The sequence below is a fragment of the Chiloscyllium punctatum genome, chromosome 10 (genome assembly GCF_047496795.1).
Source record: "Chiloscyllium punctatum isolate Juve2018m chromosome 10, sChiPun1.3, whole genome shotgun sequence".
NCBI classification, from domain to species: domain Eukaryota; kingdom Metazoa; phylum Chordata; class Chondrichthyes; order Orectolobiformes; family Hemiscylliidae; genus Chiloscyllium; species Chiloscyllium punctatum.
In genome coordinates this window covers 51,083,885-51,103,394 of record NC_092748.1, presented here as the reverse complement: position 1 = coordinate 51,103,394, position 19,510 = coordinate 51,083,885, and the positions used below count along the sequence as shown (strand labels likewise).

At 40.0% G+C, this 19,510-nt stretch overlaps 1 protein-coding gene across 11 annotated transcripts in view; it reads right to left on the bottom strand.

Moving 5' to 3' along the window:
- znf385b (zinc finger protein 385B) overlaps positions 1-19,510 on the bottom strand; it is a 435,743-nt gene that overhangs the window by 134,379 nt on the left and 281,854 nt on the right. For 7 of the 11 annotated variants that reach the window (XM_072579097.1, XM_072579096.1, XM_072579098.1 and 4 more), the window contains one exon: positions 4,944-5,086. In XM_072579097.1, coding sequence (XP_072435198.1) covers positions 4,944-5,086 — 143 coding nt within the window. Of the gene's footprint in view, positions 1-4,602; positions 4,715-4,943; positions 5,087-19,510 lie in introns of those variants that run through there. The other 4 variants (XM_072579104.1, XM_072579103.1, XM_072579105.1 and 1 more) reach the window with 4 other exon arrangements.

The window sequence follows — 19,510 nt, the reverse complement described above, 5'->3', positions numbered from 1 at the left end:
GTGTGCTTTTCATTGGGCTACACATCACAATTATTATCATGAATAAGCAACACAATCTGATAGAACTAAAAATTGTGGTCATGCCTGCTAGCTGACATGGGGCTCTTGATTGGGCATTTATTCACTGCACACTGGGAACCCTATGTTAGGGGTTAGCTAGCCTAATTGAAATTGTCAGTACTATTAGTCCCAAGGGATTGACAGGAAATATCTTTATTTTTGCCTGACAGATGTTTTGCTCCTTACAGATGCATTGTTTCTTCAGAATTCCTTATAGATGCTGCTACTCTGTTACACTGAACAATGCAATGTGCTGCTCCTGTTATTTACTGTATGGCTTATTTGGATGCAAACAAGGGAAAACAATCACAAGCTCCCTCAAGAGGCATTGAAAACATTTGCCAGTTGTTTTCTGAGCCACAGTGGAAAAAAGACTCCACTTCCACCTCAAACTCAATCCCAACATCCCCTCCCCACAAAACCCTGAACATTTCTGGTTCCATGCAAGTCAACCATGAACCACCATTCTTCACACTGACACTTGTTCCCTTGTTCACCATATGCCATATGACTTAATTGTACTGACCTCTACCAGATCCCGTCAAGGCTGATTGCAGCAATACCTGGATTACAGCTACCATTGGAGCAATGGCACAGCAACACAAACTCACTCATATCCAACAGACCTTTCAGTTAAACAAGAAGGCCACTGAATGGCAAGTCACATCTTCAGATACATCAATTAAATTATACCTGAAAAAAACATTCCAACTCCCTGAAACAAAATGCTAAAGTTTTTTTTCTGCTTTTCCTATGGTGATTCCATTTTATTCACTCTACTCTTTGCATTTATGACCTAAACCGGCGCGTTCTGTTCGGAACTTCAAAGAATGAAATGCAGTATCTGAAGTCTGGCTTATCATTTTAATATGAGTGTCTGCAAGAAATCTCAGTTCTGCAGTCCAACACCAATGCATTACACTGACTTTGAGTTTGGTCGTGGGGAAGATTGTAGTTCTACTTAACTAAGTACACCAAAGCAGCAGGACATAGTAGGATATAAAAGAATTTAGTAAACCATTAATAATGTATGATAACTGCTTATTTATTATACATGGACGGAAGGTTCATCACATGATCAAAGGTTTATGTGTCCAAATTTACTGTGGCAGAAAGGCAATTTTTTTTAACATAAGTCTGAATTTCCAGTTATTAACTGACCACACATCAAAATTTCACATATTAAAGGAAAGAACTTTGACCAACAAAAACAAGAAAGCAAGCACCATTAATTTAATCTTATAACTTGTAAGCACTTCCACCTTAAACCAAACTTCCTCACAGAAATTGTCCCCTTTCCACTTTTAGTTTCAACCGAGAACTGCTTTCTTTCCTGATACTTATTGTTATTCAATTCTCTTGGAACCAAATCCACTTACATCATCACCCCAACAATTCAAACAGATTCTCCGTCAGTCCCAATTATCGTCTGAGGTGAGGACCTTCTTGAGGATTGTCCCACTTGTATCCAACTGAGGGAATCCTCCAGCCCTACTTCAACATCTCATGAATTTGGATTCTCTAGCTTAAGCATAGGCCTCACTTGCATCTTTACAAAGTAACACCACTGGTTAATGATGTCTCTCCATTTCTTATCTTTGCACATTCTTTCTGCCTTCTCTAAACTGGTCTAGACACATACTAAACAGTACGGCCAAGGTTCCATGCAAAACAAAGGAACCAAAAACTTCTTAACGATCTGTAGTGATTGGAACAAGGTTGGCCAGGTGGATCACATTGAGTATGAGTTCTGTGATTGGGACTGATAAACCGAGCCAATCAGGGAGTCCTGGCTGACAGATATAAACAGGAGTGCCCCTCCAACTCTATTTTGATTTAGTCCCTACCCTCCCCTTCACTGTTTGATCACACAGCATTGCCTTTTTTATGAAGGGCACTGCTTGTCACTGGTCACCCGGGTGTTTTCCTATCTTCCTGGTGGTGGAAATTGAATAAAGATTCGTACACCCTGTGTCTCACACCTGCACACACACAATATGTGTGCTGGGGAAAAAAATAAGCACTACCACAGTTAGGTGGTAGTGTGGGGGTTAAAAAAAGAAAAAAAAAGAAGAAAATGAAAAGAAAAAAAGAAAAAAAGAGAAAAAAAATAAATAGGAGTGTCCCCTCCAACTCTATTTTGATCTAGTCCCTCCCCTTCACTGTTTGATCACACAGCATTGCCTTTTTTGTGAAGGGCACTGCTTGTCACTGGCCACTCGGGTGTTTTCCTACCTTCCTGGTGGTGGAAATTGAATAAAGATTTGTGCACTTTGTGTCTTTCACTGTGTCTCACACCTGCACACACACACACCATGGGTGCTGGGGAGAAATCAGCACTACTGCAATTAGGTGGTAGTGTGGGGGTATGGGAAAAAAAGAAAAAATAAATAAACAGGAGTGTCAGGGATTCTTCTTACTCTTGAGACTGACTCTGAACTAGCTGGGTCTGAGGCCATGTATTGTACATGTGTAAATAAAAAGAGTGCCTTGGTGACGGGATACTGGCCTCCTTGGAGTTATTTCACAATCACTGCACCATCAGTCCTCGCCCCCACCCCAACTACTCACAGTTCAACTCCATAGCATCATGGCACATAGGGCCTCTTCCCTGATAGGAACACAAATGAATTACTTTTCGCTGTAAATATGTCTTTTGATCGGACAAGTATATGGGTACTTTAAAACTTTTATTTACCAGGTGCCTTCAAATTTTCTTCTCATCTTTTTCATAAATAAGTGAACCCCCTTCTCCAGATTTCTACCTTGGCATCAAACCATTCCCAACCTGTGCGCAGCCAACGCAGCTGTTCAAGAGACAGTCACACGCTCCATTATAATCCTAAATGTGAATTCCTCTTGCCATCAGCCCAGCAACACAATATGACTTACCTCCTGATCTACAGTTCCAGAACTATTTACGCTATCTAAACCAAGCTTTCTTTCATCTATTCCACATTTAAGTCACAGTCTCATAGAACAAAATAACATGAACAAATGTTACAATCCATATCTTAAAATTATGCATTTGTAACACTACATAAACAATGTCAACTGCATTTATTAGGTTCTATTTTGACTTCTTCTAAAGGTAGCTTCATAGATTGACATGTTCATAAATAGGAATGTCTGGTTTTGTGCAACATTATCAAAATAAGTGTTATTTTTCTTTTTTTGTTGTTATTTCAGGAAGACCTGTGATTATGCCTGGAATGAAATGAAACTCCTAGCAGTCTACCAGAGGATTTCTTTTTTTTTGCAGTCAAATGATGGGATGTTTGTGGTCCTTGGTTTTGTTGATTTACTATTCAGCTCAGTGATGAAGGCAGTGTCTAATTTTATCCACTTTACTGGTGCCGACATATACAATCCCTGCCAATATCATGACAACAATGAGTTAACATTGTATATCATTCAAAACAGGTTGTGTTTTAGTATTTGGCATTAAAATTGTAATCTGGAATACCTAAAATCTATTGTTATTAAAATTGTCTGATTTTAATGAACGGCATAATTCTCCAGATTTCTGGCTAAAAAAAAAGATACAGAATAATGCAGAGAGTTGAAATATTCTCAGTTCCTAATTTCCAATTTCAACATAAGTAATTAGAACTAGAAAACTGTGAACCATACAAAAGATTCTAAAAACACAACCTTGGCTGAAAAACAATGTCTTTGACAACAGCTTAATTTACAACACATCAGAAATCCCTTGTTACATTCTCTTTTCACGCTAGATTAATTTGCTAAAAGAATTAATGTCGTTAACCACTTGGCTATATTTCAAACATCCAGTCTGTTCCTGTTGATAACATAATTCTTTATTGATTATAAAGGCATTGATGATGCTCTACCAGATGTCCAACTACCATGTATATAATCTTTACTCTCTAAGGAGCCAGGAATATTTTGTCTGCTACAACTTTATCTTTCACATCCATATGTGGTTTGCTTTTGTCCAACAAACTGATTTTTTTTATACCAAGCTATAATTAGTTAGGATTTTTTGAATACACCAAATACAATTCTCATTGTGCACTGACCACTGCACATGCTGTAAATATTTCAAAGGCATTTACAACATAGCTGCATCTCCGATAGTCCAGTGTGCATTCTGCAAACAGCATTTCTCATAAACCTAAAGCTAAACCTTCTCTTAACCTCATAATGCTTTATATGCCACCATAAAAGGGGCAATTGAAGGTTCACTAAAATAAATCAACAATTAAATACAGCAATTGAAACCAATCACGATTACATCTACTGCTCTGTTAAAGAGTTTTCCAATAATTATTTAATTGTATTAATTTCTACTAGCTTGTCGATTCTCAAAATTTGTCATCCAATGTCTAACTATCAAATGCAAAATTATAACAGTTGAAAAAAAATACAGTCTATATTAAAATATTTTTTTCTAAGTAATGAAAATGACAGTTTTTAACTTAATATTAACTACAAAAATGTAAACATTTTTTGGTTACATAAACCTGCCAAAATCAATTTTATTCCATTTAGCTCAAAATCAATATTCCCTTCTCTTACTCTGTTGCTCTTTTAGCTCCTCCGAAAGCAGACCGACAGCATTTTAATAGCTTGAACAGTTCACGGCTGTTTGTAGCTTAATGCTGCACAGCTTCAGCTATTTTGCAACGTAGTGGGTTAACAGAAACCAGAAAAGACTATTTGCACAGACGAATATGGAATGTCAAATGGACAAAGTCTCTGACGTAATAAAATCAACTCACAATTTGGAAGCGTGGATTAATATTTGCAGCCTAAGACTTGGAGTCTGTATCATTCTGTGAGAAAGGCTCCATCTACTGGGTACCAATATTTGAATCAATCTGAACGACAGAGAGAAAAAGAATCCAGTTGTTACTCACTGTGTTAAAATTCGGGAAGAGTCCAACAGCTGAGCCAGTATCCATTGGAAAGGGCATAAATGATTTAATATCAAGCGATGGCTGCATCATCAGGGTAGGTGCCCGCACAAATGCAGGAAGTGTGCTGGCATGGCATGTACTTCCTGTCAATGTGTGAAAGAAAATGGATGAATTAATAAAATAAAACAGTTGCAGTCCTTTAGAATACATTTTGACTGCTAAAACAGTTACGTAGAACAAACATTTACAATGTACGTGTCAACTGAGATGTGAAACTCTCACAATCATTTTCCAGCTGAAGCAACGCATTTCCCCAAAGCCATTCAAGTTGAAATTCAGAAGAGACATATGGTGTGTGAGTCATTCTGGCAGGTAGCATGAGTGTGTGCCTCCCTTGTCTGAACAATTCTGATGAGCTGAGGAAGCTGGGGACAGGCACCTATTAAATCCAGATGCTTACTGAAAGCAGGCTAACCTACTGGAGCACTGAATTGAAGGACTATAAGGATATTATGTAAATCTTAGAAAATACAGGCCCTTTTGTCATGTGGTTCAATTTCTTTTTCTCAACATTCAATGTTAAAACAGCGTGGTTTCAGTATGCTCAGAATTAAAACTGCAGTAATTTGTAAACAACGAAGGTAACTAATTTATTAAACAGCCTCTGAAATGTTCCCACTGGAAATAATGCACATCAGATTTATGAGAGCCAATTAAATGCAAATTTCATTCAGCTGACTTCTGAGACTGAAGTTTTGTTCTTGGATTGGAAACCTGACACTTAGAGAATTTGCATGGCCCAGCCACGTGTCACACTGGCAGCTGACAACGGACATGGCTTTGGACGAGGCGGTCCGTTAGATAGCAGGATGTACCATCATCATCCAATTCAAGATGGCAGGCAGGCTCCTGAAACTCAATGGCCAATAAGACACTTTCGATAGCAATCACACATCTGCAATCTCACCAGTCGCAGTGGGAACAGGAGGGTGAATGAGAGAACATTTCAAGATGAAGGTACGGTCTAAAAGATTTTAAACATGTAAAAGGCCATCTTTGTGGTGGGGAAATATATCTGCCGACAGCTAGTGGCCACAGCTATGGTCCAATGATTTTATCAGGTGCAGGGCTTCCATATGGGGATGGAGCTCTGGCACCTCCTGCTCCAGGGGTCTGCCATCACTTGGTCCTTTTTCACTTAAAAAGCCCTACAATTGGCCACACGAGCTAGCCTCTGCCTGCAGGTGCATAGAGACTAAATGCTCCACCTGCACCAACCCCCACACTGATCCTTCTGGAATGAAAACAGTCCAGAGACAGGGCCATGCTTGATCAACAATTGCTACCATTTAAACACTCAACGCATAAGTTGCAACAAATTTACATTCTTTTCAGGAATTTTAAAAGTTCCACAAGTAAAGTTCTCCAACCATGGTTAAGAAAAAAAAAGATAACATTAGATTAAAGCAAGATTAAATATTTCCAATTAAATATGAGGAAACTTGACTGACTTTGTCTTGTCTCGGCTCATCAGCTACTGAAGCTCTCATTTGTCTGTTACTTCTAAACTCACCTATTACAATTCATTCCCACTAATTGCCCTCTTTCTACCTTCCATAATTTTCAAAATAGATGAGTTTAAAAGTCACAAAGACAAAATTGTCTTTATCCAAATTCAGCTGCCTGTGTCTTAATCCATAAACCCATTCCCAGACCAACCCTGTTGACTTACATTGGCTCTCCACCGGGCAATGTTTTGACCATAAAATTTTTATCATTGTTTTTAAAATGATCCATGGCCTCACCTCACACGCTCTCTCTGTAAACTCCTTCAATCAATCCAAGATACCTGTAATCCTCCATTCTGTCCTCCTGTGAACTCTCAGCTATAAGTCCTCCATTAATGATGACCATGCCTACAGTTGCCTAGGGACCAAGCTCTGGAACACTGCCTGACATTTCTCTGCATTATTACTTTAATTTCCTCAAAGATTCTTCTTTGACAAGGCATCAGTCCTTTGATAGAGCATCTCCTTATACAGTTCAATACTTTTGTTTCTCTGTGAAGCACATTTTGATGTTTCATCATGCAATCATCAAATATAATGGTGCAGGATAACAGCTTAACTCAATAAAGAGCAAGCTACCTCAGATACTAAAGTGGTCCATCAAAATCTGACACTAACTACCTCTATTCAACCTGACGGCCAACGTACACCATTCTGCTCTGGTTTGGCATTTCACAAGCTGAAAAATCACCTTCTGGTTTTCTTTTGTTTAATATTATGCTCCTCAAGCAGAGCTGTTAATTACAGATGTATGAATCCCAGACTGTTCGCCAACAGCAGTCTCCATTTTGGAAATTCCCAAATGCCTCTGAGACATTAAAATATTGTCATTTTGGGCTGGATTTATGTGATAGGGGATGGTATAATAGAAGTTGGGAAATTTCTAATCTTAGCAACATCCACTTCCAGAAAAAGAGAGTGCAGCAAGGTCTGACTTTTATTCTTGGTGGGGAGGAGGAGTGGGATGTGCGCTGGTAATAACAGAACCCGCTGTCCTGAAAAAAGGTGAAGGCAGACAAAGGAATTTACAGCTACCCAGCTGGTTGGTTGAAAAGCCTGACCAACCTGCCTCAGCTCTCTGGGACTGCGTACCAGTCACTTTCTTTAATCTGAGCCTCAAACTTCAAAACCTCCCACCTCACAAACCCAGATCACATGCCCTATTCAGGCAAAACCATGCTCCCCACCAACACCTAACTATCCTTCACAGCAATTCACATTTTGTGAATGATTCGCTCAACAGAAACACACTGTATAGATTCAATGAATCATACATTATCAATGGCATGTATAACTTTCCTAAGGAAATAAAACCCTGCTGTTATGGCAATGTAGCAAAAACATCAATCACCAAGATCTTCAATTTCCCAAAACCAGAAACTATACTTGACACCTCTTTATTGGATTTAAACAAACAATGGGAAATTCACAAAGCGAAGAAAGAAAAACTGTCACCAAGCAATGTTTTCTCTTGTGCACATCTGTTTACACAGACTAATGGATGTCTGGGCTCTCAACCAAATCTCTTTATGCATTTTTGGTTTGAGGGTGAGGGGCCAATGGTGAAACGGATTGGTAAATAGGATATGCAATCAAATCTTGTAAGTAATCTTGTTTTAACTATTGCATCTGGCATCTAAGGAGTGTTCTGATCATTGCAAGAATATGTTGCATAGATAAAACAAGTACTTAAGAATCATTCATTTAAGAGGTGGAGGTAGATTCTGTTTGCTGGTCAAAGGCATAAACCCTTTTGCTGAGTAAACATGGTCAATCTAACATACAGAAACGTATGGACATGGCTGAAAGCAACTGAAGCCGCTGCCTAAAAGAAGGTAAACTTCCACTAATGGACACTTTACAATGCTGATTGACTGATTAACATGCAAGGCATCTAACATAAAATAGACAAATAAAATTTAGAGTGGACAGAAGAACATAACAAATAGAAGCGGGATTAGGTTATTTGGCCTTTCAGACCTGTCCTATTGTTCAATAAAATCATGGTTGTTCTGCCCCAGACTTCAATACCTTTTTCATGTTAGCTTATCATACCCTTGACTTCATGATACTTCAAAAAAATCTATCTGCCTCCTCTTTAAATACTTTGTGACCTAGTCTCCACAACTCTCTGGGGTAGAGAATTCCAGACATTCACTACTCCCTGAGAGAAGAAATTCCTTTGTATCTCCATTTTAAATGGTGTACCTTATTCTTTTATAACTATATCCCCAGGTCCAAGAATCCCCCACTAGGGGAAAGCTGACTTACCTGTCAACTCCTCTCAGAATCATATATGTTTCAATAAGAATAGCCCTCATTTTTCTAAGCTGTAATGAATAAAACCTAAACTATTTAGTCATTCCTGATAAGTAAAACTCTTCATTCTAGGAATTAGCCAAGCAATCTCCTTTGAACTGCCTCCAGTACCAATGCAAGGAGCCAAACTGTACCAGTACTCCAAGAGCAGTTTCACCAACACCAACTCTAAAGTTGTAATGAGCCTTCCCTATTTTTAAACTCTAATCACTGAGCAATAAAGGCCAAAAAATCCATTTGCCTTCTTAATTATCTGCTGAACCTCTAAGCTAACCTTTTGTGATCCATGACAAGAATACCCAGATCCCTCGGTGCTGCTTTTTTTTTTAGAATCTCTACTTTTTGGTATTATAGTCTGTCTTTTGATTCTTCCTCCAAAAATGCAGAAACTCTCACTTTTCTAAAGTAAACTGCAGCTACCAAGTTTTATCTATTCACTCAACCTTTACATACCTTTGCAGATTCCTGACATCTTCATCACAACATCCTTTCCCATTTAGTTTTTGCATCATCAGCAAATTTGGATACATTATACTCTGTATACACCTCTAAATCATTCATATATATTGTAAATAGTTAAGGTCCCTTGCGGCGCTCCACTAGATATATTTTTTCAATCAGAAAAAGATCTATTAATCCTGACCTTCTGTCTTCTGTGTGTTATCAATCCTCAAGCCATGTTAATACATCCCTCAATGCCGTGGGCTATCTTGTTCCATAACCTTTATATGGCACCTTATCAACTGCCTTTTGGAAATCTAAATGCACTACATCAATCAGTGCCACTTTATTAACTCTGCTTATTACATCCTAAAAGAATTCTAGTAAATTGGTCAACATGATTTCTCTTTCATAAAACCATGTTGACTTTGTTTGGTTGCATTAAACTTTTCTAAATACCCCCCACTTACTCCAGTGACAGATGTTAGGCTAACTGGTTTATAGTTTCCTGCTTTGTCTCCTCCCTTCTAAACAGGCATATTTTTCAAATCCATCGGAACCATCCTGGAATCGAGAGAGTACTGGAATATTCTGAATGGGATGTCGGGTATCAGTTCCTGGCAATCTATCTGCCTTTAGTCCCATTAGTTTGCCAACTAAATTTTCCCTTGTAATAGCAGCTATTATAAGATCTTTCCTTCAACTAGCTCCTTGCTTATCAGTTATGCTGCAGATGCTTATCCTGTTCTCTACCTGAAAACCAATACAAAATATTGGTTTAAGTTATCCGCTGTTTCCTTGCTCCCCATTATTTAGCTTCCCAGTTGCAATCTCCAATGACTGTACATTTGTTTTAGCTACTCTTTTCCTTTTTATATATCTGTAGAAGCTTTTTGCAGGCTTTTATTCGTATTTCTTGTCAATTTACTTTCATAATCAATTTTCTCTCTTAATTACTTTTAGTTACCTGGAACTGGCTCCTAAAAAAGAAACCCAATCCTCTGACCTACTATGAGTTTTTGCCACTTCATTTGCCTTAGCTTTTGAATAAATAGTCTCCTTGACCACCTTAGTTAACCATAGGTGGTTTATCCTTCTCATTGAGTCCTTCATTTTGACCAGAATTAACCTTTGCTGAGCATTATGAAATATCTACATAATTCTCTGCCACTTACCATCTATTGACTTTCTCCTTATTGTACTTGCCCAGCCTAATTTAGACATCTTTTTCTTCATAACCATGTTATTGCCCTGATTTAAGTTCAGGATAATGGCTTAAGACCCAAAGTGCCATCACTCAAACTGAATTTGAAATTCAGCCATGTTGTGATTGCTATTCACCCAGAGCTTCTGTCATAGAGAGAATGTGAGGAGCTATTACTAAAGATGTTATAACAGAGAATTGAATAAGTTCAAGGTGATCAGGCTGACATGGTTTTGTCAAAGGAAAATGATCCTTACCTAATTTATTGGAGCTCTTTGGAGAAGTACGATGTGCTGTAAATAAAGGGGAACTAGAGTATTGTAATTACAAGTTTAGATTTATTTGATAAAGTTCCACACCAAAGGTTACTGCAGAAAATAAAAACTCATGGTGTATGAGTTAACATAATATCATGGATAGGCAAAAGTGAGGACTGCAAATGCTGGAAATCAGAGTCTAGATTAGAGTGATGCTGGAAAAACACAGCAGGTCAGGCAGCATCCGAGGAGCAGGAAAATCGACGTTTCGGACAAAAGCCCTTCATCAAGAATCGATTTTCCTGCTCCCAGGAATAAATGGGTCCTTTCTGGGCTGCAGAACATCATGAATGGCATGTCAGAGGGGTTGGTGCTGGGACCTCAATTTGTATAAATGATTTGGCTAAAGGGATTGAAGGTATGATCACTAAATTTGTTGCTGGCACAAAGATAGGTAGGAGACAGAGTTGTCAAGAAGATATAAGGAGTACAAAGGATATATATGATGTGGAGAAACTGGTGTTAGACTGGTTGGACAAAGTTAAAAATCACACAACACCATTTATAGGCATAAGTGAGGGCTGCAGATGCTGGAAATCAGAGTCAAGATTAGAGTGGTGCTGGAAAAGCACAGCAGGTCAGGCAGCATCCAAGGAGCAGGAAAATCGACATTTCGGGCAAAAGCCCTTCATCAGGAATGAGGCAGGGAGCCTCTGAGGTGGAGAGATAAATGGGAGGGGGGGTTGGGCCTGGGGTAAGGTAGCTAAGAGTACAATAGGTGGATGGAGGTGGGGATGAAGGTGATAGGTTGGAGAGGAAGGTGGAGCGGATGGGTGGGAAGGAGGATTGGCAGGTGGGACAGGTCATTAGGATGGTGCTGAGCTGGCAGGTTGGAACTGGGGTAAGGTGGGGGGAGGGGAAATGAGGAAACTGGTGAAGTCTACATTGATGCCCTGGGGTTGAAGTGTTCCGAGGCAGAAGACAATACCATTTATAGTCCAACAGGTTTATTTGGAAGCACAACCAATTCTAAAAGATGAATGACTTAACAACAATCCAGGTTTGTTCAATATATTGTTTCAGTTGCATGACACTGTAATCGTTTGCTATAAATTCTTATGGTCTTCTTCTCCATAACCACCTGATGAAGGAATGGTGCTTCAAAAGCTAGTGCTTCCCAATAAACCTGTTGGGCAATAACCTGATGTTGTGTGATTTTTAACAAAGGATATAGGTGAAGTGAATAGGAAAACACCTGGCAAATGGAGTACATTGTGGGAAATAGTGAAATTATCCATTTCATCAGAAGGAATAAAAAGAAGCATATTATCTAAATGGTAGGAGGTTGCAGAACTCTTGAATTGTCAAGAGATCTGAGAGTCTGAGTAAATGAATCACAGAAGGTTGGAATGCCAGTACAGCAAGTAGTCAGGAAAGCCAATAGTATGTTCTGGTTTATAGTAAGGGGAATTGAACGTATGGGTGGGAAGGTTATGTATCAGTTATACAGGACATCAGTGAGACTGCAACTGGACTGCCATGGACAGTCCTGGTCACCATAATATTGGAAAGATATTAATACATTGGAAACAGTTCAGACTGATATCTGTAATGAGTGGTTTGCCTTAAACAAAAAGGCCTAACAGGCTATGCCTGTCTGCCCTAGGGTTTAGAAAAGAATGATGTGGCTTAATTGAAAATAGAAGCTCCTGAGGGGTCTCGACTGGGGAGATATTGAAAGGATTTTTCCTCTTGTGGGAGAATCTAGAACTAGGGGTCATAGTTTAAAAATAAAGTGTGCACCCATTTAAAACAGATGAGGAAACATTTTTTTCTCTCAGAGGGGATTGAGAGCTTTTGGAATTCCCTTTCTCAAAAGGCAGTAGATACAAAATCTTTCAATACTTTGTATCAGAGGTTACCTTTCTCTCCAGAGTGATTCCCCCTAGAAGAATAGGCATAAAGGGAAAAAAACAGGGTCAAGTAACTTTGTTAATAAGAGAAGGAATCAGCATGGTGGTGATACTATGATGCGGAAACAGTTTGGATGGAATAAGGGAAAGCAGAGGAAAGAATTTATCAGTTGGAACAGTCAGTATGCCCTGAAGAACTACCTCACTGTAGGACAAAATATAAATCAGGCAATAATGGAGGTGCAAGGAGAGGGTTTCAATTCACATGTTGATCGGACAAATCCGATGGGCAAGGATATCTTGGAAGGTGAATTTGTGAAGTGCATCAGGGATTGTTTCTTAAAGCAATAAGTAACATAATCTACTTAGGAACAGGCTATTTTAGATCAGGTAATGTGCAATAAAGTAGGATTGAAATATCATAAACATCCAAACAAGGCCCTTTGAACCTGCTCCACCATGCAATAAGATCCTGGCTTATCTGATTTTAACCTCAACTCTACATTCCTGCATATCCCTAATAATATTTCATCTCCTTGATAATTAAGTATCTATCAACCTCTGTTACAAAGTATTGAAAGATTTTGCATCTACTGCCTTTTGAGGAAGGGAATACAGATTATACAAAATCTGCTTGTAGATGTGGTGACAATCAAGTGGGCTACTTTGGCCTGGATGGCGTCAAGCTTCTTGAGCGTTGTTGGGGCTGTACTCATGCAGGGTTTTGGTGAATGTTCCATCACACATCCGACTTGCATCTTGTAGATGGTGGACAGGCTTTAGGAAGCCAGGAGGTGAATTACTCACTGCAGTATTAGAATGTAGAACACAGAACAGTACAGCACAGCACAGTACAGGCCTACAGCCCACGATGTTGTGCCAAGCATTTATCTTAATCCAAGATCAACCTAACCTACACACCCCTCAATTTACTGCCATCCATGTGCTTGTCCAGCAGTCATTTACATGTTCCTAATGTCTCTAACTCTACTACTACTGCTGGCAATGTATCCCACGCACCCACCACTCTGCGTAAAGAGCCTACCTCTGACATCGCCCCAATACCTTCCTCCAAACACCTTAAAATTATGACCCCTTGTGACAGCCATTCCTGCCCTGGGAGAAGTTTCTTGTCTATCTACTCTATCTATGCCTCTCATTAACCTGTATACCTCTATCAAGTCACCTCTCTTCCTTCTTCTCTTCAGTGTGAAAAGCCCCAGCTCACTAAGTCTCTCTTCATAAGACAAGCCCTCCAACCCAGGCAGCAACCTGTAAATCTCCTCTGCACTCTCTCTGAAGCATCGACATCCTTCTGCTAATGATGCAACCAGAACTGGACATACTATCCCAAGTATGGTCCTACCAGGATTTTATAGAGTTGCAGCAAAACCTTACCGCTCTTAAACTCAATCCCCCTGTTAATGAAAGCCAAAATACTCTGTCAACTTAGGTGGCAACTTTGAGGGACCTATGTATGTGGACCCCAAGATCCTGCAGTTCCTCCACAGTGCCAAGAGTCCTGTCTTTAACCCTGTATTCAGTACTCAAATTTGACCTTCCAAAATGAATCACTTTGCATTTATCCAGATTGAATTCCATCTGCAACTTCTTAGTCCAGCTCTGCATCCTGTCAATGTTTTCTTATAGCCTGCAACAGCCTTCATCACTATCTACAACACCACCGACGTTTTGTCATCTGCAAACTTTTTAACCCACCCTTCATCCAAGTCGTGTATAAAAACTACAAAGAGCAAAGGCCTAAGAACAGATCCCTGAAGGACACTGGTCAGTGACCGCCAGGCGGAATACTTTCCATCGACTACCACTCGCTGTCTTCTTTCGGCCAGCCACTTCTTTATACAGACAGCCACATTTCCCTGTATCCCATACCTCCTAACTTTCTGAATAAGCCTACCATGGGGAACTTTATCAAATGTCTTACTGAAATCCAGGCACACCACATCCGCTGCTCGACCTTCATCAACTTGTCTCGTTATGTCCTCAAAGAACTCAATAAGGTTTGTGAGGCATGACTTGCCCCTCACAAAGCCATGATGACTATTTTTAATCAAACAATGTTTTTCCAAATAGTCATAAATCCTATTTCTCAGAATCCTTTCCAGTACCTTGCTTACCACAGATGTAAGACTGAATGGTCTGCAATTCCCAGGGGTTTCCCTATTCCCTTTTTTAAACAGAGGAATAAATTCACCTCCCTCCAATCATCTGATACTACTCCAGTGGAGAGTGAGGATGCAATGATCATTGCCAAAGGTGCAGCAATCTCATTGTTTGCTTCCCGTTGTAACCTTGGACATATCTAATCCAGCCCTGGGGACTTATCTACCTTGATGCTTCCCAGAATTTCCAGCACATCCAGTTCCTTAAAATCAATCTGTTTAACCTTATTAACCTGGTCCACGGTGTTCTCACTATCAACAAAGAGCCTCTCTCTAGTGAATACTGATGCAAAAAAACTCATTTAGGGCCTCCCCTACCTCTTCAGACTCCAGGCACAAGTTCCCTCCACAATCTCTGATCAGCAATCTCTGGTCATTCTCTTATTCCTCACGTAAGTGTAGAATGCCGTTGGGTTTTCCCTCATTCTTCCCTCTAAGGCATTTTAATGCCCCCTCCTAGCTTACCTCAGGCCATTTTTTGAGTTCTTTCCTAGGTACCCTGTAATCCTCTAAAGCTGTGCCAGATCCTTGCTTCCTCAACCTTAATAAGTTTCCTTTTTTCTCTTGACAAGAAGCTCCTCTTCTCTGGTCATCCAAGGCTCCTTCACCTGACCATTCCTTGCCTATGTCAGTATTCTTAGTGCCTGACCTGCTCTTGTAGCCAATGTATTTACATGTGAGCCCCGTTGAGTTTCTGGTTAATGGTAACCACAAGGATGTTGATAGTGGGGATCCTGTGGTGGTAACACCATTGAATATCAAGGGGCAGTGTTCAGATTGTCTCTCGTTGGAGATGGTCATTGCCTGGTATCAGTGTGGCAAGAACGTTACTTGTTGTCACCCACCCCCAACCCACCACACAAGAACCCTGCATTTCCTATGTGTTACCTACTTAATTACTCAGGTCACCTCCCAATCTGTACCAAAAATACCAATTGTGCCATCACCTTTATTCCCTTATTACTGGCCTCTTTCTCAATCCAGGAGAGCATAAAAAAAATCAAGATGAGTAGTTCAACAGTTGATTCCTCATCCATTCTGTAAATGCAGAGAAAAGCTAAAATACGTGGCTAACTGACTGTGTCCAAGCACCTGGACTGGTATTGGAAACTGCCCTTGATGTACTGTGTTGGGACCACTTGAGTGAAAGCTATCTCCTTTGACTTGATGGACGCCTACTGACAACCATGATGAGTGTTCTTTCTTTGTGCCTGCACTGAATAGCAACGCACAACAGCAATAATATAAGCCTAGTATCTCTGGCTGATGGGGGTAAAGCAGTAACGGGCAGCAATATAGGGATGGTCTAAGCATCCAGGTAGGTTCAAAGTGAGTGGGCACTTTGAACAGCCTGGTATTGCAGCCTGGTCCAGTCTATACTATAAGTTGGATCGTGTCGCTGAGCAAAAAAAGTGTCCTTGCTGGAGTATTACAATCATGGTTATCAGTGCAGTCAGATGTGCAGAAGTGTATTATAAGTGGATCAAAGGTGTTTAGTGAAGGTTATTAACTGTATTAATTGACTATATTTGTGAATGTTGGGTGCATGGGGCCAGTGCCTGAGGACCGTACCAGCACATTGTTGCCCCATGTCCAACATGGAGGTCATTTATAGTAAGCAGCAAGCTGAAATCACCAGGTACATGCTCTGGTTTCCAGGTTGCGGTTTCTTATGTCTGGCTTGTTTGGAGAGTTTAGTAAGGTAAATAAATTGGGATCGAGAATATGGTGTTGGAAAAGCAAAGCAGGTCAGGCAGCATCCGAGGAGCACGAGAATTGATGTTTTGGACAAAAGCCCTTTATCAGGCTTTTGCCTGAAACATCGATTCTCCTGCTCCTCAGATGCTGCCTGGCCTGTTGTGCTTTTCCAGCACCACACTGTTGGTTCTGATCTCCAGCATCTGCTGCCCTCACTTTCACCGAGATAAATTGGGTTGTCAACAGTGCATTTAACAAGCATTAAACCCACACAACTGGCTGCCTAGTAAGAAACTCATCATGCCCCTTGTGAAAAGCACAGAAAAGATGGTGCTAGTTGGTTAAAGCATTAAGTTTGGCTGGGACTCGATCACAAATATTGTTCAGACCCCAATAATATTCCACCCAATAGAACAACAAAGGCGGGCAGCTGATTGATCTCTTCTCACCTGCTCATAAAACTACTTTTAACGAAGTAAGGAAAACATTTACTTCCAAAAGGCTGTGGGAATAATATCTTTCCCCGTGATCATATCACTTTATTGAATTACTGCATTACTTACATGAACTACATGACATTGTTGATAAGTTTTCACACAGTTCTCAAATACTTCAAAATTGTTGTGTCTACATAATGATCACAGTAAATGTGAAAAAGCTAAAAACTGAATTGTGTTAATTCATTACATCAAGCACACTGAGGCACTTGGGTTCCACAGGCAACATTTCAAACATCTGTGACAACGAGGGAGTTTCAATCTCAATTCTAATCATGAGTGTGTTTCCATATTTCAATATATCTAAGTAGAAAAATGGCAGTCACTTTAAATTCTAGTTACTGATATGGTTATTATTCAGCTTCAAATATAAAAACTTCTGCAGACAAGTTTGATGGTCTCAAAATTTGAACATTGATGGAATGGAAATCTTTGTTGTTAATAAACTCTGCAAGTGAGTGATAGGGAGAGCTTAAAACAACGTGAATGCATTCTGGAGCACCCTGCACTCAGGAGAAGCCAGCAATGGTGGAGAATCCCACTGTCCAGGCTGCTTGATCTTTCTTATCCCAAGGGAAAGGCATGAACAGCTAAGATTTCGGGAAAATGACATCAGCGACCTCCTGGATGCATTTATGGGCTGTGGCCTGGGAGATGTCACACAGAGCCCGAGCTGCTCCTTGAAATTAGACACTGGCTTACAAATCCAGGGCATCTCAACTCTTCACAGGTATTGGGATGAGATCACCACCAATCCTTCTAAACGTAAGTCCTGTTGTAGTAGGTGTCACAATTTGACCCAGAACAACCTTAATTTGTGCTTTCACAGCATTTCCAAGAGCTATAGAAAGTGACAGGCCTACAAATGTGCCATTGCATCATTTTCCTCTGCCTCCATGGGAGATCTTCAACAATTGCTTCTCTCTCTGGAGGTCATTGTTAGCAAGCTGAGAGAGAACAATGTTCAAATTGCAAACTCCTTCAACACTGCCTTCACTTTCAAAGCAATGTTAGTAGGACTCCATCTACAATGAAGTCCATGTCAGATATGTGAATCACTAATCTGTGGGAAATGTTAACAGAGAACACCATTTTACCAACAGTACTCCTGAGCCTTCATATCAATCACAATGAAGTGCCATGTTATGCTCTTACGCAAAATGCCAAGGAGGCTTTGCAAAGAGGTTGATGTCATGCCTCAATCGGGAGTTCTGAGGTATGTAACCTTATCTTATTGTATGCTGCACAACTAGAATGTTCATGCTACATTGAGGGAGCACAATTCTGGAAGTAAGCCATTGTAACAATTCCCCCGCAACAAAATAAATGCACCCTTGAACATCACAAGTTGATATCCTTGCATACTTACAGTTCAGTGTGTGAATGTGACAGCTCTGAAGCATTGTCTTCCAATGAATGTATTTAGAAATGCCCAGGTGACAGTGTAAGTTAATATCTGACCACGGTTGCCAAGCAGACTGGTCAAGGTAGAAATTAATACAAATGGTGTCGTGATTGTGATAGTTCAAGGCTATAATTTGTTATGTCACAACATGAAGACGACAGAGTTGGATGAGGGCCAGGCACATTATGTGGTGATCTGTTTCCACCAGGTAGCCTTTCCGACTTGCATGTCAAAAAATGAAACTGTTTAGTTTCTTGGGTAAAGAGAAGAATTGGAAGGTGCATGGAATTAAGGCAAGGTTGGCCATGAAAAAGATACAACTACATGGAAATGAGGCAGTCGTTATACAATAATTAGATTCTGAACTTGCTATTTAAACTCTATGGGGAATCTCAGAATGTTCAGAAAGTTTTCCTCCATGTCTAGATTTAATGTTTTCATTTTGGCTGCATGTTCCCATCTTTCTCACTTTAGCCCACCATGCTCAATGGAGCAGAAAACTGCTTACTGGCTCATAGGGCACACAGGTGATTATACAGGAGTGGTCTTTCATGTTGGAAATGGGAAATGTGGAAGCAAACTTGCAGGCACATCATCTCAGAAAATATTGTTCTGTGCTATTAGCACTAACATAACAGAACTACATAAACTGCTCGAATGCAGAAATCAGCCATTTAAACCAATATACTTGTGTGAGGCTTTATACTCGATGTGCACCTCTTCCCATCTTCCTTTATCTTATCTTATTAACATGCCTTATACCTTTCTCCTTACCTGGTTTCCCCTTAAATGCTTCTATGCTGGTCACATAAAAGCCATGGAGTAGTAAGGTCCACATTCACAAGACTCTCGTCAAGATTTGGTCCTGAATTTCCAATTGGATTTATTCGCAACAATTTTATGTCTTATGGCCCCCAGTTTTGGATTCCCACAGATGTGGAAATACCTCCTGTAATTCTAACCTTTCCAAATGTTAAAGACTCTTTTCAGGTCACAGCAGTTCTCTTTTTGACAGAAAAGGGCCCCGGTTTAATCTGACTTTTGTGATAGTCTCCATTGTGACATGGCCTTGGTTCAATGCA